At 36.0% G+C, this 19342-nt stretch overlaps 1 protein-coding gene and 1 long non-coding RNA gene across 3 annotated transcripts; one reads left to right on the top strand and one right to left on the bottom strand.

The window, feature by feature from the left end:
* Nucleotides 1-2007: 2007 nt before the first annotated feature.
* Nucleotides 2008-5688, top strand: LOC110739598. Of its 2 annotated transcripts, XR_002514853.1 has the most exons (4): nucleotides 2008-2089; nucleotides 4122-4209; nucleotides 4331-4395; nucleotides 4479-5688. It is a non-coding gene; the product is annotated as an uncharacterized LOC110739598 (long non-coding RNA). The 2 variants fall into 2 exon arrangements; XR_002514852.1 differs by lacking the exon at nucleotides 2008-2089 and having other exon boundaries at nucleotides 4008-4209.
* A 1351-nt stretch (nucleotides 5689-7039) lies between these two features.
* Nucleotides 7040-17117, bottom strand: LOC110739709 (sec1 family domain-containing protein MIP3-like). The gene is made up of 7 exons (XM_021920176.1): nucleotides 16477-17117; nucleotides 13442-13585; nucleotides 12753-12902; nucleotides 11272-11757; nucleotides 7967-9484; nucleotides 7809-7877; nucleotides 7040-7461 (listed from the first exon to the last, which is right to left on the bottom strand). Exons 1-7 carry the CDS (start codon nucleotides 16522-16524, stop codon nucleotides 7333-7335), a joined length of 2544 nt encoding a protein of 847 aa, XP_021775868.1. The 5' UTR covers nucleotides 16525-17117; the 3' UTR covers nucleotides 7040-7332.
* Nucleotides 17118-19342: the final 2225 nt, after the last annotated feature.

The following is a 19342-nucleotide window of genomic DNA, read 5'->3' as shown; positions in this document are numbered from 1 at the left end:
TTTTCTATTTTCTCATGTTTGAATAATTGCGTCTTATTCTTCTTTGTCTTTAGCTTTGCTCGAGGACGAGCAAAGGTTTAGCTTGGGGGAATTTGATGAGTGACATTTATGTCACTCCTAGGGTAGTCTTTTCTAATAGTTTTAGTAATAATTTAGTTCATTCTAGTGTGCTTTTGTTATGTTTTGCCAAATTTGAGTAGTCTACCTATGTGTTGCGTAATGTATTTTTATATGGTTTAGGTAGTCTTTACTCCCCTCCCCCTTCGTTGTATTACGCTTTGCCTTCCTATTTTGTAATTGCAGATTATTGCCGGTAGTGGTTCGGATTGGGAAGGAACTAGAGCAAGGATTGAAGACATTGCACCAGCATTTTGGCACGGGCGCGCAACCCTAGGCACGGGCGCGCGCTAAGCTGGCCCAATCCCATGATACCCATATTTGGAGCGGGCGCGCTACTTTTAGGCGCGGCCGCTCTTGTCTGCGACAATCCGAAATCAGATTTATGCAGCAAAGAGGAGAGAGAAAGGGGCAATTTTTATTTTAGAAATTCAGCATACTTTAGAAGAGAAAAGAAGGCTTGTAATAGAAGTTTTTAGGGTAAAAACTCTTAGATCTAGTTTTTAGCCAAGGGGTATTGAAAATCCTCAATAGATCTTAGTGGAATTTTCTATTTCCCAAAAACCTTAGTTATTTTTGGGGTATTTTTGAAGAAGCTTTTTGGAACTTGAATGGGTTTTGTCCTCCTACTTAGTATTCAATGAAGCTATTGGTATTCTTCTACTTATTCTCTTGTTTTTATGTTTAAAGTTCCTATCTTTGTTGGTTTAGTTGATAAAGTTATCATCTTTCTCATTAATTCCTAAGTTACTATGTTGATTAGTATAATTGTAGTTAGGGGTATGGATTGTGAGTAGTTCTTCTTTTGCTAGGGGTTTGGTGAAGGCATGCTTTGAGTTTGATGTATGTTAGGCTAGGTTAATTTGGAATATTTGTGATTCCTTGTGCTTATACTTATTGGCCACTCCATGTTTATGGCCATATGCATGTTGTGGTTGAGTGACTTGAACTAAATCATGACGATAGTGTGATTTGGGAATAGTCATTAGGTGATTGATTATTGCATGACCTTAGTTTGTATGCCTTATGACGATAGTGTAAGTGTATGTTAGCTAGGATAGCTCTTAATCCCGATAGGTGATTAGAGAGTATTCTTGATTTTGCCCTGTATGAGTTGCTTGGGTTACATGTAAACCTATTTTCCGATGCCTAACTTCGTTGAATTCATAGCATGTTTGATCCTTCCCCCTAGTGCTTGTTTTAATTGTTATTCTACCCCCTTTAGTCATTACTTTACCCACTATACTTCTTGATCGAACTAGATTAACATTAGGAGATAAATAGCGGTGCTTAATCGTTTCCCTGTGTTCGACCCTTGACTTTCCTCTATACTCATTTAGTTGCATGTTTAGGACTACAAATATCATTTGATAGAGGTATCTTAGTAACGAACTAAAATACCGCCTGTTTTCAATAGTTGCCTTGTTTTCATATGCATGTGTATGCTGAAATCCCCTGCAAGGTTGTATTACTTTATAAGGTTTTTTTATTCTGCTTAAGGTGTAGTAAAGATTCACTAAGATTTTAAGGCCATTATTACAGTGTCAATTAGATGTTGACTATGAGCTTATACAAATCTTGATTCAACCCCAAATTCTGACAAACATGTCTGAATTTAAGGTCTTGAACAAGACCGTTCTACCCGAAATCGAATATGCAACATATGTAACTGAAAGATATTGGATCCTTAATTTCAACCAGAAACCGAACGAACCCAAATTATTGGTAATGAATGTGTCCCAGTGTTTGACTTGTCTGATCTTGCATAATTGGAGATGGATTTTGATTCTTGTACTGTAGCTTCTCGATTGCATCCTTAATTTCTTGTATACCTTGCATGTTAGCATGTTTGTTATAATATTCATATGAGTTGATATTTATATTTTTGCAGGTGAGGAAAATGTTGATCGCAATTCTATGTGAATCTGAACTGAAGTTGGCAGATGAAACAATCGAACAAATACTTTATAAGGTAAGGTTAACACATTTCCAAATGTGTTGTATTCTTTGAACTTATTGCTGGTTTGCTGATGTACACGTTTTATACCATGATTTATCTCGATTTTACATCGTAATCTTGCATGGTTTTAGGCTCTTTAGAGCCATTTCTCGCTAACAATCTCTTCTCTAGTGTATTCGATGTGCTTTTGTGAGTTTTATAGGAATATGGAGTTTCTTGGATGAATCAAACATGTTTTGGGACGGTTGTAGAAGAGGTTAGCACATGAAGAAGAAGGTTTCCCCCATGCCCTGTCAACCCTAACTTGCCTGGTCCAACTGGGCAATGAAGGATGAGTTAAATACGGAATACTTGTTGTAGATCCTAAGTGCCCGGTCAGGCATGCTTTTCCCGGTTGGACCAGGCAACGAAGGGTAGAAGAAGTTAGCACTTAGACGAAGAAGGCAGCAGGAATTTCTTGTAGAGGATCCTCGCGCCCGATCGGGCACCTCTTGCCCGGTTGGACCGGGCATGGTTTCGCGGAGCCGGTTTTAATTATTCTCGAATTTTTATCTTTATGAGGGTATAAATACCCTTTGTAATCACAATTAGAAAACACTTATTATTTTCCTTAAGCATTATTTTCTCTCTAGAATCCTAGTTTACTCTCTTTCATGCAATTTAATTCCTCCATTAGATTTGATTATTGCTCATCAACAATTTGAGTTATTTCAATTGGAGCATCATTGGTATTCATCTATTTTCTCTTCTCTTTCAATTATTATTGTTTTTAATTATGCTTTCTCCATTAATCATTGTTTTAGGTTTTGTTAGTATGTGTGAGTAGATTCATAATCCGGGATCTAGCAAAACCCGGATATGATTAATGCTTAGGTTAATTCTTTAAATTCTCCAATAATATTTCCAATTGACATGCTTAATTGATTGTGTTTATGCCAATACTAGATTAGGAATAATTAGTATTGTTATCATCCCTTTGTTCTTATTGCAATGGAAGTTGAATATTAACGGGATTTGAGTATTTCAATTAAGGGTTTGAAGATCATCATGGAAATAGTTGATTGAATGATTAGGAAGTTAAGTATGGTGTTTAATGTCCCTTATTCGCTTGATTCGATGGAAGTAGGCTTGATAGTTGATTTGGGAAGCCATTGATAACTCGGAATAGACCTTTGGTATTTTATAGGGAATACTTTTCCTCTTGTTGTTTGAATTGTTATTGTGGGTAGAATTGTTTATGCATTGATTATATTCGTGGTAATGCTTGATCTTGAATGCTTTAGTTCATTGATTCTTTATATTCTTTAGATTAATTGATTTCTTTAATTATTAGTTCTTAGAAGTTCATCACCATTGAATTGTCACTTGCTTAGTGATTATTTGAGTCTATTTAATTAGGTGAACCTTAGTCTCTTGGGATTCGATCCTTACTTGCCCGTCTACATAGTAATGGTCTCGTTAGGTTTATTTTTGTTAGGTACGCGACACGCATATCATTTGCGGAGATCTATATAAAAGAGTATGCAAATCCATAAATAAAATGCTGACGTGCAATTGTTACTTAAAAATTCTGTTTTAAGACAGAAAATACTCAAAACTGTACTAGTACTAGCAAAACATGATCTAAGACCAGTACCAGTAATTGCATCTGTGGGAAAGAGATTTTGAGGGATCTCTAGATTCTGTAGTTCACTTAAGTGATCATTGAGATAAATTTTCACTAATATGTAAAGATCTGGTTAAATTAATTATGTATAATGATAATGCTAGTGATTTACTTAGTACAATATATTGAAGATGAGAATTATATACTTTAATTTGTGGCTTTAAACAGTACCTATTGACCTGTTTAGTGGAATGCTTGTCTAGTAGTGTGTTATTGCTTCCCGTCATCACTCTGTCATATTGTTTTTACATCTACAAAGGATGACCTAAAAGAGAACTTTGAATCAGTAACTAAATTCAATTATTGTCTGCTTAAGTTTTGCTAGTTGACTATCGACAGTTGGTTAAGGAGTAATTAGTTTTGGCTGCTTTGTCTTAGATCGAGCTGGAATCTGCAAAGTCTGAAATTCAGAAATAGCATTCTTCATTTCAGGATGAGTCTGCTATATCCCCAGCTACTACTCCAGGTCAGTCTTATAATTTTTAGCTTATATTTTGTATTTCTAATGTTTTGTATTTCTTTCCATTTAACTGTCTTGGAGCTTTTATTTCTGGTTGATATGAAAATCTTCGTTATTGTTCCTGCAGAACCTAAATTGGTGGTTAACTATATCCAAACCTTAAGGTCATCACACAAGTCACTAAAAGAGCAGGTTTGTGCTTTTTCCTTTCCTATCGTTATTACTGTATATAATTAGTTTTGGATGGTGAATAATTTGTTATTTCTTCTTACCAGCTAGAAAAAGCAAAGAAGAAAGAAGCTGCCTTTATTGTGACACTTGCCAAACGAGAGCAAGAAGTGGCAGAATTAAAGGTCAGTTTATATTCCCATTTGTTTCACCTCGAGAATCCTGAGCGTAGTTACTCCGTTAGGTTAGAAAGGCAATCACCCTCTTTATTTGCTTTCATATTGATGATTGTAAATGTCTATAAAGATTTTTACTTGCTTTCACTTCTATGGAGCTAAGAAGTTGATCATTACCCCTCTCCATGCTCTATAATCTTGGATGGGGGCACAATCGCGGAACCACTTTTGCAGTCAATGCGAATGATTGACTGCTATTGCAGCTTGATGTGTCAGTTAGTTATCTCATAAACACCTACCATGCTATAAGTTTTCTCAAATTCCTTTACAATGGTGATATGGGCATGCAGCCGATTGTAAAATTGGAACACAATCAATATATAGACCCTAGCTTGACTGTTTGTGATAGTATTGTCTCTAAAAATCTAATATGCACAATAAATATATTGACCTACCTTGACTGTTTATGATAGTAATCTCTTTGAAAATCTAATATTTAAATCCTACTTGAGATTGTCCTACATGTTCACCAGCACAGCACCACAGCAGCTCACCAGTACCGCAACACAGAGAACCACGCAGCAGCAGCAGTAGCAGCAGAACCCAGCAAACCCAGCAGCCTGACCCAGAGCAGCCAAACCAGCAAGCAACACAGCACTATAGCAGAGCAGCAAACACCCAGCACAGCCTGACCAGAGCAGAACAGAAACACAGCAGCTCAAGAACTCAAACCAGTCACCCAGCCAGCCTGAACATAACATAGACACAGCCGCAGAAGCAAACAGATGCCCAGCCAGCCTGAATAGGACAGGGGCACAGCAGCGCAGCAGAACAGAAACAGCAGCACAGGAAACAGCAGAGCAACAGGTCTTCTTGAACACATAACAACACAGTAGCCAGCGAGCAGCCACCAACACAAGACAACCTGAACAGAAGCAAAACCAATCACCCAGCCAACCTGAACAAAGCAAAAGCACAGCCACAGAAGCAAAACAGCCACAGCCAGCAGAGCGGAAACACACCCACCGCCAGCAGAGCAGCCACCAGCACAAGACCAGGACAGCTAGTTAAATCAAATGCAAGAAAGGTACTCAGAGATAAGTCTAGATTATTTAATTTTTTTTGGACGAAAATTGTAATATTACAGCCTTTTTTAATGAAAATGTGTAACTTTATATATATGTTAGTGTTTATATACCAATTTAAGTGAAAAAAATGAGAAAAAAGAAAAAAAAAAAATATATATATATATATATATATATTTGGAGCATTTTTGGCACCGGTTTTGGAATAAAACCGGCGCACCGGTTCAAAGCAAGAACCGGTGCTAAAAGGTTTTTTTTAATATTTTTGGGGACTTTTCGCACCGGTTCACATCAAGAACCGGTGCGAAAAATAAGTTTTCGCACCGGTTTTGAACCGGTGCGAAAAGTCTTGGGATTTGAACCAGAACCGGTTCAAAACTGGTGCGAAATGAGGGTTTTGAACCGGTGCTGATTAGTAATTTTCGCCTAGTGGTTGGTTTCGGTGTGGTTCGAGTTGAGATGGGGGGATTTCAATGTCGTTTGGGTTGAGAGGGGGTGATTTTGGGGTTGTTCGGGCTGCTGGGGTGGTTTTAGGGTTGTTCGGAGTGCTTGTGGGTGGTTTTTAGGTGGTCCGCATGAGAAGGTGGTGGTTTCGGGTTGAGAGGTGGTTATTTTTGGGTTGTTCGGGCTAAGATCTGGTGCTTTAAGGGCTGTTTGGGCTGCGTGTGGGTGGTTTCTTGGTGGTTCGGGCTGAGAAGGGGTGGTTTTAGGCTATGAAGTGGGTGGTTTTGTGGTGGCTACTGTTGGGCGATGGTTGCGGTGTGGCTGTTGGTGGTGATGGTCAATTTATTAATTATCTTCACTTTCTCTCTCCTACCCTTAATTTACTATTGTTTAATTCATTAATCAACCATTATGAAATTTTGTCTTAAAATCCGTATCGAGCCCAAAGTTGCAACTAACTTGAAACAGAGGTAGTACAAGTCTCCACTCCAAATCTGACTTGGTCAGTTAATTATTATGCATCAGAACCATCGATTGTAGGGTGGCCAGAACTTTGACAGGAGAAGCATGATGGTAAGGAGGCCAACTACTGAATCGGCCGACCGGCAGGTTAGGACTTTGCCAAACACTAGCTCGCTGTTTTTTTTTTTTTTTTTTTTGGAATATGTTTTTTTACAAAAGCAGTAAAAGGAGAAATTCAAGTTTCTTTTGCTGTGTAAAAACATATAAGTTTAAACCGCTATCTTGAGTAGCGGTTTTACTCTATAATCCACTACTCAAGATAGCGGTTTACCACTTAAATTTTTTTATAAAAAAAAAACTACACTCCGAGCCTACGTGGACGGCAAATCTATAAATAAGTTTTAAGCCAGAGCAAATATGTAAATAAGTTTTAAAATAGCCTTAGTTATGTTAATCGTACTATACAAAGGAGTATGTACTAACATAATATAAGACTAAAAGTGCAAAAATATTGTTAAATTTTCACTTAAGGTTAAACATCGGTCAAAATAAGACAAATCCAGACGACAAATGCAACCAAGATTAGCAGCTGCATACAAAGATTTAAGGCACCTTCTCAAAAGGAAGATTAAAATTGCCTAAAATACAATGATCACTTACATTTAATTTTACAAGCCCCGCCCCCAAAAAAAAAAAAAAAAAAAAAAAAAAGGTGATGCATGTGAAAATATGCAACAGATGTGTAGGTAACCTGCGCTGAGATTTGGGGGGAATCAGAACAATATCTACAGAGTTTAGAAGTAACTAGAGTTTCCTAGCAGTAATTCAAACATGTCATCAGGGGTAAGAAGTGTTGTGCCACCAACTATAAGCTCGATATTTGGCATATCGCTTTCAGACAGTGCCTCAAAAGCTTCATGTACCTGGTGAGATGTAAAGGAAGATGATCAGGTCTCCTGGAAATAGCAACTAAAATAATCCCTCAACACAAAATTGTCAAATAATCTCACTTCAAAATAGCACACTTCTCAGCTCTCAAGCAAACACTCGAAACAAAAGTGAAATAATTTCAGTGGTTCCTATATGGCTTTTAAGGTTTGCATATTCTTAATTTGGTAAAAATATCGAAACAAAATTAACAGGAATAACTGTAGAGCTTAAAAGGCACCAAAGCAGACCTACGTAATTCACAAGCACATTGAAAGCAAGAAAATATACTTGCAGAGGTTGACTGCAGGCAACATGAATGAAATATTTTCAAATCACTGACCTCTTGGCCGTTGGTACCACCTATAACATAAACAAGGATGATGTTTTGGTCTGCAAGACTAGGTTTTGCCTGCACAGATAGTGAGATAACGGTATTAAATGAGTGTGTAACATTCAGAATTCACGCTTGTATTCATTTAGAAACCATATCTTCCTTACCTGGCCAAGGCCAAATCTTCCAAAAAGTCTACCTACAGCTGAAGAATGATGCTCTAATCCAGGTACATCATATTTTCCCAGCGCTCTCAATAATAGCTCATATAGAAGACCTTTATTTTCAAAGGAATCACCTCCAAAACGAACTTCTGAGGTAAAAGAACCATCTCTTAGGGGTGCATTCCTACTCTTTAAACCAGATAACTTGTAAAAGAACCTGAAAAGGTTATCAACTCTATCGCGCAACTCCAGTTTGAGCTGCATGTCATCATATCCTTGCTCTTTATTACTAGCACTATCAGCATCTTCATCACCCCATTCACCCCATCCATCACCATCAAAATCATCAAGGGACAATTCCTCCGTAGCCTTCAATTCCTTTGAACTGATTTTACTCCGATACGCTTCAAGATCTTCAGCAAGACCCTGTATAAATATGAGTTCAGACAATTCTGGGTTCTCTATTATTGCATCAACAATGGCTTCTTTCATTAAATGCTCTTCCTGCCATGAGAAAGGGCTAGTAGATCCTGATGAGGGGAAATTTTCACCCGCCAAAATATAGCCAGTTATTGTAAGGAGCAATGCATCCTTGAAAGAAATTAATCCTTGTGAGGACGTTGATTTTCCACCTTGAGATCTAGTTAAAAAGCTTTTATTGATCAAGTCCCCTATTTGAGAAGCAAGGCTTTGACTTGTGTCTCCAGCAGAAACGTGCAACATTTTCTCTGCACTGATGAAGGCATTCCATTTGTCAGAATGTAAGTCTTCCAAAGCAGCCACTGTAGCAGCAGCCAACTGGATAACCCCTTTATTTTTAAGAAAGGATGCGTCAGTTGTAGCCAGCGCTTTTATCATGGGTTCCAACTCTGACTTTGTGGCAGAACCAGGTCGAGTTTTCACGTTCACAGATATATTCTCCTTGCGCAAAGTTTCTTGTAGCCACTTCTTAACAAGTACAGACCCATCCTTCATTCGTCTCCCTAATACAGCTTCCAAATAGGGTGTTCCATGGAAACTTTCTGCAGTCATAAAGGATCCATCAAACAAATACTCTATGGAGCCAGAGGACTTCTCATCTTGAATTTTGTTGCTTAGGTCAACCAAGTCCTGGTTCTTTGAATCAGTGCTGCTGGAATTCCACCCATGAAGAAAAGCTTCAAAATTTTGCAGTAGATGAAAATTATCAGTTCCATAGTCTTTTTTGAAAACATTGTCAAGAGGTATCCGAACATCAAGAGGTGCACGATGTACGCGGGTATTTGGCTTTGCCTGGCCTTGTGAGTTTCTTGCATGCGTAGAAGGTGATTTTTCTCTACGAGGTAAAGCAGAATATACTCTATCAAAAAATGAATCAGTGTGGCTACATGGGGTCAGGAGATCAAGGGTGCGATCAATCAGCAACAAGCCAGCCGTTCTTTTACGACGACCTACGTCATAAAGGCTCGACATATCTGTCAACAATCTTCCAACAATTTTCGATTGATCCCCGAAAGAAAATATTTCCAATTTCAGATCCATCTACAAACAAAAGAGGAGAAGAGCATTAAGTAGAGAATTATAAGTTTAAAGATGTCCAAAACCAAGATTACAACCACCTATACCACCCAACATAGAAAAAGAAATCACTGTTGGTAATATAGACTAGGCCCTTGGGCGCCCAATACCACAGAAACACAGAGAACTTTGAAATTGTTGGTAACTTGCTTATTGTCTGATACTCATGAGTAAAGCACTACAAAGATCCACACAAACTTCCTCAATCAAGTTTCACAAACATGCTTGATGCACTTCTGTGGTTTTGACTTTCAAGAGTAACCAGCCAGCCTAGTATCAAAAAAAAATTCCCTTCTCTTCTATCACTAATTCATATATTTGAAAAATAAACAACTATGCTGGACTCTCCCTCCACCGACCCACACACGTACACAAAAGAGGGGCGGAGAAGACAGACATGTAGGAAGAAAGAGATTGATGTAGAAATGTAGGAAGGAAAAGATTAATGTTGCAGCAAGTTAGTCTAATATGGGAGCAATACGTGTGAGGATGAAGAAAGAGAAAAAAAATGACATAAGGAAAGGGGTGGCTACATTAGGTTCCATACAGCATTACTAGGAGTGCATAGTGAATTGTGTTACACTTCTGCCTAATCTCAGAGGTGTAGTGTACTTCCTCCGTTTCACTAAAATTGATAAATTGGATGTTTTAAGAGAATTATAACACTTCTCTTATTGGTAACTTTTACAATAGCCCATTTACTTTAGTCATACTTGGCCACTCTTTCACTCTACCCTCTTTTCTATCTTCTTGAAAATATACTTTTAGTAACCCACTCGCTTTCTCTTTCCTATTGCCAAAAATATTGTGTGTTTGTTTAAATAGCAGGTTTTGCATTTTAGAGAAATGAAGGAAATATTGAAAAGTGCTTGATTTACCTCTAGTGACAGCATGAATGTCCCAATTAACCTTTTAAGAGCAAAGGCACTTTGTAATAACATATGGAGAAGTTTGAAAATTAATTTAGTTCCTAAATAATATAAGTGTACGTTCTCCTCATAGAGAATTAGATCATAGAAAGAAGACAAAGCAGTGTAAAAAAAATTAAGCATATGTAGGATGTAACTTTGTTTCCAACATCAGCAACAGCCAGTAGTTAACATATAAATAAATAATTCTTGCTAAATTCCCTACCAATCTGCACTCTAAACATGCACTCCCTCTGATTCAAAATAATATCTATTTTAAAACATGTGGCCCACCTTAATTTAATACTTCTTTCAAAACTATTGCCACTTTCATTAATTTATTATTTTTTTATCATACAACATTCCACTACTAAACACTATTTTATCGTTCTTTTCATACAGTATTCCACATTTTTCACTTATCTCTGTTACTTTTCCATTTATCATACAACCATCAGATCAAAACAGAAGAAGCATGTCACAGCTACTATAGGAAACACCAAATATTCAACAAATTTACTGTTTTGTGTATGCGTGTTTACGTATATAATAAAATATGTGTGGCTTGAGGAGCTAGAGTAGGTGGTTGAGGGTGGGGGAAGAAGGATAACTCCACTAGAAACTCAGAGCAGAACTATTGAGACATAACATAAATGCAGCACAGCAGCAGGACATTAATAGCTTTATTATGACTGTTAATATAATCCATTGTGTCGCATATATCAACTCATAGATGTTTAAATATACTTGCAAGGAAAATAACAAAACCTAAACCAATTTGACAAATTAAAGCATGTCAATGACAACTCAACTGGCAGCTAAGTAAAAACAAATGTGTCTTACCTTAGAAGCCAGATAGTAGAGAAAATGGGCTGTAAGAGTAGCCCCAGGAACATCCTCACCATCAGAAGCAACACCGGTACTTAGTGGAGGCAACCCAGGGCTGAGCGAATGCTCATGCTCAGCTGACAAGCTAGCTTGAGCAACTGAACCTCCGGAAGGCAAGACAAAGAAATTTGGTGACAAGGGGCAATATATCATAGGGAAGTGCAGCACAGACACGGCCAAGACTTGTTCTCTCTGCTTAAGATTATCTTCATTGATGCTTGACACGCTAGGGCTAGTGACAACATGAGAAATGTCTTTGTCATCAAGTTGGGCCCAACCTTCCTCGGAAGCCAAGTTTTCCAATAAGTTTTTTTCATCCAACTGTTCTGACTTTGTCTTGTGTTTATTCAAGAGCTCTTCATAATCTTGTATTAACAAAGATTCATATTCTCTAAATGCATCTGGGCCAAGGGGTGAATCCGGATATGCTGAGTGAGCTATCTGGGAATGGGAAAAATAAACTTATTTAATCACACAATGTAGAAAAGAAAGAACAGTATTATAAATCAAAGGTGAAGTTCTCTCTCACTTTCATTTAGTAACAAGCAGTTACTCCAGAATGGCATTTTAGAAGTTAATTAGCTGATTGAAAACTAACCTTTTTATTTTTTTTGGAAAAATTGAAAACTTACTTAATACATCTGTGAATAAATAAAATGAGTGAAATACTCCCAAAAAAAATAAAAATGTGGACTACAGATTTCCTGTAACAAATCAATGTAAAGCAACAAATTTCACACAAAGAAATCCCAATTTAATTATGGATGTAAGTTGTTATAAAATCTCTAAAACAAAGATCTAAAAAGCCATTCAAATGAAAAGGATGGATGGGGTACAGGATACCATATTTAGAAGCACAAAATTCTGTATGCATATATATATACTTCCTCAGTAATTTTTTAGCTGAAATTAGGGAAATTCCTTTTTAGTTGACACATTTCTATTTTGGATAAGAATTACATTGTTAAAGGTCAATTTCACCCTCACTCTCTCTTCTCTCACCTCTCCCGTAATAGACCCAATCTCTCTCCTCTCTCCTACATAACCCACTGTCACTCCTGTCTCACAATCCCCCACCAACCAAAATCATCTAAACTCATCCGAATCAATGATTCATACATCAATTCATCACTCATGATTTTCTCTCTCCAAAATTCTCCAACAACAGCAACAATTGATGAATTTATCTAACTTCATCTCCCTCAATCAATTGCAAATTTATGGAAAAAAAATCTTTCTTCGACGTCTCCATCACGATCTCCACCTTAGCTACACATCAAATCAAGCCACCAATTTCGAAGATTGATGAAGCCATAAAACAGTGACAAAAAAAAAAAAAAAAAAAAAAAAAGGGTCCAATGGAGAAAGGAAGGGAAGGAAGCAATGGAGAGAGAGAGAGAGAGAGAACAAAGTATCCACAAGCACCGCAAACAAACCTCTGAGATGGAAGTGAATATGCAACAATGCTGAATACTTGGGTGTGCTCCCAGACAACGTAAGACATAGCGGTGCACATCACTCAATAGGCATGATGTAATAACAACCACTTTCTTAGCTGAGTCTGTTGTTCCATTCCAATCAGCAACCTAAAGCACCAAAAATAAAGTCATCAGGATTCTTTTCATAAATTTGGTTAAATTGGAGCTACATGGTAAACATCATAATATATGTTCAGTATAAAAGCAATAAGAGATATTCATCATCTTTCATAGGCAGGAAAGAAAGTAGGACCAATACGCATGCAGAAACCAAAAATAACACATACTCAAGCACCGAAATTCCAAGATTGCATGATGTCAACAAGATATTATCTCTCAGTGTATAAGTTATTTATCATCTTTATAAATAAAAAAGAAACTACTCAAGAACACAAATTCCAAGATTGAATAATGTCAACAGGATATTATCCCTTAGTAATTATAAACTGATCTCTTCCCCATGTCTTTCCTCCTTCACATATCAGGCCATGGATGTTGCTCATCCAACTGCAGGGCAGAAGAATTGAAGAAGCAGAATGCCATTCTTAGGCAGTTCATCATCTCATCAACATTTGCAAAAACTACCTGGTCCCAAAAACATCCATTACTACATATAAACAAGAAAAGTGGAGATCAGATATTCTTACCATGTCAAGCGGTGACATGTTCTCCAAGCAACAAACAGCACGTGCTCCATATTCCAATAACAAAGAGAATGCACCAATAAATTGGAAACTCTCTGTGCATCCCGCATCTAGGTAAACAACAGCCTCATGAAGGTGTTCTGATATCTACATATTTTCAAGCAAAAACCATCAGAGAACTACTTCGCTAGCTAGCAGTAGAAGGAAATAGTAATATACAATTAAATTAATAAAAACACTGACACTCCATTTGTCCCTGAGAAAAAAAGGCCATAATGGCCCTCAATCTGTTTGGATTGCACCAAAAATAACAATACATCTCAATCTGTTCAAAACTTGAACATTGCTGTAAGACAAAACCCTAACAAATAATTTCAAGGAAGACTACCAAGTGGCATAGCAGAGAAAAATAAAAGTTTTTACTGTTATGCTATTTTGTTTTTTAACGAATATTTAAAGCAAAATTATGGTACTAATAATTTTAAGCAGTGTAATGCCACATGATTGGAGGAAAAGCACGTTAAAACCAATTTATAAGAACAAAGGTAATGCTCAAGATGGCTCAAACAATCAAGGGATAAAGCTCATGAGTCACACCATGAAACTATGGGAGAGAGCGATAAACTTTAAATTGAGGAAATGTACGAGGATCTTACATAACCAATTTGGGTTTATGCCGAGGCGGTCTACCATGGAAGCTGTACATTTGATAAGGAAAATAATGGAGTATTATAGGGCGAGGGAAAAGGGTTTACACATGATTATCATTAACTTGGAGAAAGCTTATAACCAGGGGCAAAGCCAGGAAATAAAATTCAAGGGGGGCGAGACCTATACATATATTAAGTAAAATAGTATCGTATTTTCTACATTTTTCTCATAGCAAATTAAAAATTTTCCTTAGCACTACTATAAATTACATTTGACTTTTACAAGTATGGCAAATTAGATTTTTAATATAATTGTATTTTAAGCAATTCATTTAATAGAAATATAGGGAAATGAATAAATTAAAATAAAAATAAAAATATTTGGGAAAACTAATAATAAAAAGAAATATTAAAGGAATAATTAAAAGAAATATACATAGTAGTTTACTTCGTAAGTTCATATAAGATTGAAGTAAATAAAAAAATAAACAGGAGTATGCGAACAACAATGCTCGAACATGTGACCTTTTTGCTTGCTTGTTGGGCCTTGGTACAGCTGCGCCAACCACTATGCTATATGTTTGCATGGTAAATAATATTCAGACTTACTCTTTTATATTACTTTTCTTATGGGTGCCAGTTTTAAAAAAAAATAAAATGCCGGTGATTGGGCCACGGGTGCCGGACCTCCACCAGCCCCCCCCCCCCCAGCTCTGCCCCTGCTTATAACAAGGCGCCAAGAGAAGTGCTTGGTTGGCCATGGTGGGCAATGACTAAGAAGGGTATTCCTTGTAAGTATATAGGCCTAGTTAAGGATATGTATCGAGACATCAAAACATATGTAAGGACTTGTTGTGGAGTAACGAAGGATTTCCTTATCAGTTATCTCAATTAAACTACCAAGGGTCTCTATTAAGTCTTTTTCTCATTTAAGTAGTATTAGATGAATTAACAAGGTTTATCCAAGGTAAGATACCTTAATGTATGATGTTTGCAGATGATATTGTCTTGGTGGATGATACCAAAGTTGGGGTTTATACCAAATTAGAGCAATGAAGGCAAAATCTAGAACCTTGGGGTTCAAACTAAGTCACAGCAAGAATGAGTGCATGGAATGTATTTTAGACACTAGGAGGAAGTCTAGCAAAGAGATAGTAAATAGATGGCAAGGAGTGAGTGTTTAGGGTAGATTTTGTAAAAGAATATAAAATTTGATCAAGATATAACCCTTGAGATCAAGTCTATTTGGTTCAAATGAAGAGGGAGGTATCGTGTGTGATCATAGCAAAACTTTGAAGTTAAAGGGAATATATTATCGGGAAGCTATATGGATCATGTTGGGCATTCAAGTAAAATCATATTAGTAAGATGGAAGTAGCAAATATGGGAGAAAATGAGATGACTATGATTAGATGCAAGTGTGGGAACACCTTATTAGGTGGAAAGTTGGAGCTGCAAACATTAACGATAAAAATGAAAAAAAAAAAAAAAAAAAAAAAAAAAAAAAAAAGAGGGTTGGGATAAGGGGGTCTTGGGTCTTAGAAGAAGCAGGGGAAGACCTTGACTTGGATGGAAGAATTTAAGGAAGACATGAAGAAGTTGGGATTGCACGAGCATATAAAATTTGCACAGAAGGAACAAAAGGAGAGAATCCTCATTGACGAGTACAAGAAGTAAAATCCTTCTCCATCATGTAGGCGAACCATCTTGGGTATCAATGCTTTAATCATTTTAACTCCATTTCTTTAAAATAACTCTTAATCATACCCCATTAAGAGCACGCTAAGATTGAGGGCAATATATTAAAGGTAGTAAAAGTCACACCAAGAAAAATGAATGTAAATAAATAATCATCATCATTCATCTCCAATTTAGTTAGTTACTTAGAGGATAAAACTATAATCTCCTTCGCATCGATACTCCACTTCTGCTCAGTTAATTTCTTAAGGCAGGGGCTAGAATCCATCAGTATGGTGAATATCAACAATTCAATTCCAAAGTTCATAATTTGTCCGAATCAATGCACTTCAAACATAAGGCACACAAAGCAAGAGCACACTCGAGTTCGATCGGAATGAGAATGAACATTACACTTGTGCAATCACCTCCAAGCAAACAATTCAGTTCATCATCAATAGCTGAAACTAAGTTCAAATTTGCAGTAAAAATAAAATCTTCCTATGTTCAAATACCAACTCAAGCCCGGAAACTTAAGTTACCCAAAGGCATTCTACACACCATTGTATGACTAAGAACAACCTAAAATATGATCGAGAAATTCTAGGGCATTGCAAATTCAATACAATCAATTCAATCAAAAAGCACAATTAAGTGAAAAACAACCCAAATTTCTAAAAGAGAAAAAAAATCAAGAAGAAGAAGATTCACCTGTTGTATGGAATCAAGGGATGATTTGATTACATTAACAGTAGACATGATTAATCATCCCAGATTCCGAAATCGAGGGGAAAGTTTGAAATTGAACCAAAAATTGGGGAAAGCTAATTTGATATTGAATTTAGGGTGATTTTGATTGAAAATTGAAATAGTTAAATCAAGAGAAAGGATTGTAAGTTGAAATTATAAGGTTAGAACTTAGAAGTAAGAAATGCAAATGATGACTGCAATTATTGGGGAAGAGTGAACCGGCATCGGTGCAATTCCGGCAGGATATAGCGGGTATTCAGGGAGGTATTAGGAGATGTTCGTTTACTACTTTGCAATTTTATTTTTTTATTCTTTTTATTTTGCCCTTCATACTTAGGGGCATCGCATTGGCTGCGGTGCGAGGGCATTGTTATACACCCGTGTGAACAGTGCATTCGAAGGTATTATTTGCTCATTTTGATGATTATTGCTCATTATATTATCAATTGAACAAACAAATACCCTTGACCATGATAATTGAATCTTACTCTATTTGATAACTATTATGATACAATTAATTGAATTTACTTTTATTTATTGTTTTAGCCTAAATTGTTCAGCATATTAGACCACTAACTCATTAGATTTTTATTATATAAATGTTGTTTAATGATGTAAATTATTTTAATTAATGTGTAACGCACACATGCGTGCATAGAAAAGTTAGTGTAATTAAAGATAGTGAAAGTGGGATTAGTGGTTAAGAGAAATACGAATATTGTAATTAAGAAATTTGACTTTTTTCACTAATTATAAACTAATTTTGACCGTCGTTTTAATTTAACGTATAAAAAATTAATTTTATCATGAAATATATAGGTATTATTACAAGTTCTATAATATCAACTTTTTAATATTTTTTTCTAATATTTAATCATATACATCTAAAGTCAAAGTAACGTATTGACGTGTGTGCCAAATTTGACTATGTCAAATTTTTATTTTTTTTTAAATATTATCAACTCATTAATAAAGCGTCATAGGTAACAATAAATGAAATTTAAATTAACCATTACATAAATTAGAATCAAACAATGGCTTTGTTTTCGATCAATAAATAGTTTTTGCACTGTGGTATATCCCTCGCACACATCGTTGGACAGCCTTTTCAAAAAGACAGTCTAACGATTTGTTCTAACAGTAAGGATGAGTTTTATCTGATTCGATCGCTTGAACGTATTTGAAAATTTGACAACCATTGTAATCCCAAATAAATCTTTACCAACAAAATGATAATTATAATAAGGCAAAAGTTGATTACTCCTTACGGGTTTTTTTTTTTCTTAAAAAAAAACTGCATCACTTGGTGATATCCGGAGTTTTAGGAGAGTAACATAATAATTGTGAGTGGATGAATAATTTATTATAATAAAAGTAAGTTGGGACCATAAAAGAGAAAATATGTGAGAGAGAGTAAATATTTTTATTAATCGAGGATTATGGAAGAGTAAGAAATAATAAAATATTGTACGTATGAAGTTACCAAATATAGAAGTGATGCATTTAAGAAAAAACACCCATAAAAGAGAAGTGATGCATTTAAAAAAAACGGAGGGAGTACTCTTTAGAAGCTCTAACACTTAAAAATAAAAAATGAAAAGGAAAAATGAAAACAAATAATCACACCTTTGCCCTACCTTTCCAAAACAATCCCATATTTTGATTATTCCAAAATAATTCCACCTTTTACCCCTATTTTCTTTTAACAATCTTTGACCGGTTTTGGAGGAGGTAACTTGACACATGTTGACTGTTTAGTGGTCAAATTATTTTTTTTTAAAAAAAAATGCCCTCTTTGCTTCCCACCCACTGACCCACCACCTTCTCCTTCTTCTTCCATGGCAAACATCAACTTTTCCTCTATATTAATAATTGACAACCACCACCAGGCCACCTTGCTCACCGCAACTCTAAAATCCCCCCAAAACACGAGCAACTCAGCCCCAAACCACCATCAAACCACCTTTGTCTCACCGACGAGAAATTTCAATGTCATTTCATATACTACGATGGTGATTCAAGCGGCAGGGCATAGGCTGGGGTGTGATCAGCTGGGTTTTAAGATCTGGTAATTTTTGGGGTTCGATGAGGGGGTCAGGTGAGAGTGGGTGTTTGGTGTTTTCGGAGAGGGGGAATGCGGGTATTGTTTTTCGGGAAGGGCGTTTTCCAGGGGGGCTGGGGTCGGTAAGGGGATCATTGCTCCCACGAGAAAGGTTGGACATGAGTGATGTTGCTGCAAAGCTCTCGGCAATCAAGAACAAGCTTCCAGATTTTTCTGTTTTTTATCTTTGATTGAGTTTTTCAATTTCATCTTCGATTTTGTCTTTTTTTCCAGATTTTTGAATTTTATTGGATTTTAATTTCAGGTTGTTTTTTTGCTACAATTTGTGTTTTTGAAATTAGGTTTTTGCATATTCATGAATTTCGATGGTTGAAACTAATTCTTCTTCTTCCTGTGTTACTCATTCAAGTAATTTTATTGTTTTTAATGTTTTAATTTCATTTTACTTACATGTTTTAAACATTACTTACATGTTCTAAAGTTTCTTTACTATGTTCTATAGTTTATCAATAATGTTCTGAAGTTTTCTTTGTATGTTCTAAAGTTTTTTATGTATCTCTCTCTTTGTTTTTTAAAGTTTATTTTTACGTTCTGTTTTCTTTATATTCTAAAACTTTCATTGTAAGTTCTAAAGTTTAGCTTCTAGTTTTAAATTCTACTTTTTATGTTCTAATGTTTACTTTCATTGTATGTTCTAAAGTTTACCTTCTAGTTTTAAGTTTTTTCACTTTATTCTAAATGTTATTATGTATGTTATAAAGTATT

This window comes from Chenopodium quinoa, unplaced genomic scaffold (assembly GCF_001683475.1).
Source record: "Chenopodium quinoa cultivar QQ74 unplaced genomic scaffold, ASM168347v1, whole genome shotgun sequence".
In the NCBI taxonomy this organism is placed as follows: Eukaryota; Viridiplantae; Streptophyta; class Magnoliopsida; order Caryophyllales; family Amaranthaceae; genus Chenopodium; species Chenopodium quinoa.
Note: the sequence above shows the minus strand (reverse complement) of the source record. Positions and strands in the feature narration are given on the sequence as shown.

What these genes read in the sequence shown, in the direction of transcription:
- LOC110739709 (XM_021920176.1), bottom strand. Translation starts at nt 16,524, where the DNA reads ATGTCTACTGTTAATGTAATCAAATCATCCCTTGATTCCATACAACAG. An exon ending in GAAGATTTGGCCTTGGCCAG is followed by an intron (nt 7,878 to 7,966) that starts GTAAGGAAGATA and finishes CTATCTGTGCAG; the next exon opens with GCAAAACCTAGTCTTGCAGA. An exon ending in GTGGTACCAACGGCCAAGAG is followed by an intron (nt 7,462 to 7,808) that starts GTCAGTGATTTG and finishes ACATCTCACCAG; the next exon opens with GTACATGAAGCTTTTGAGGC.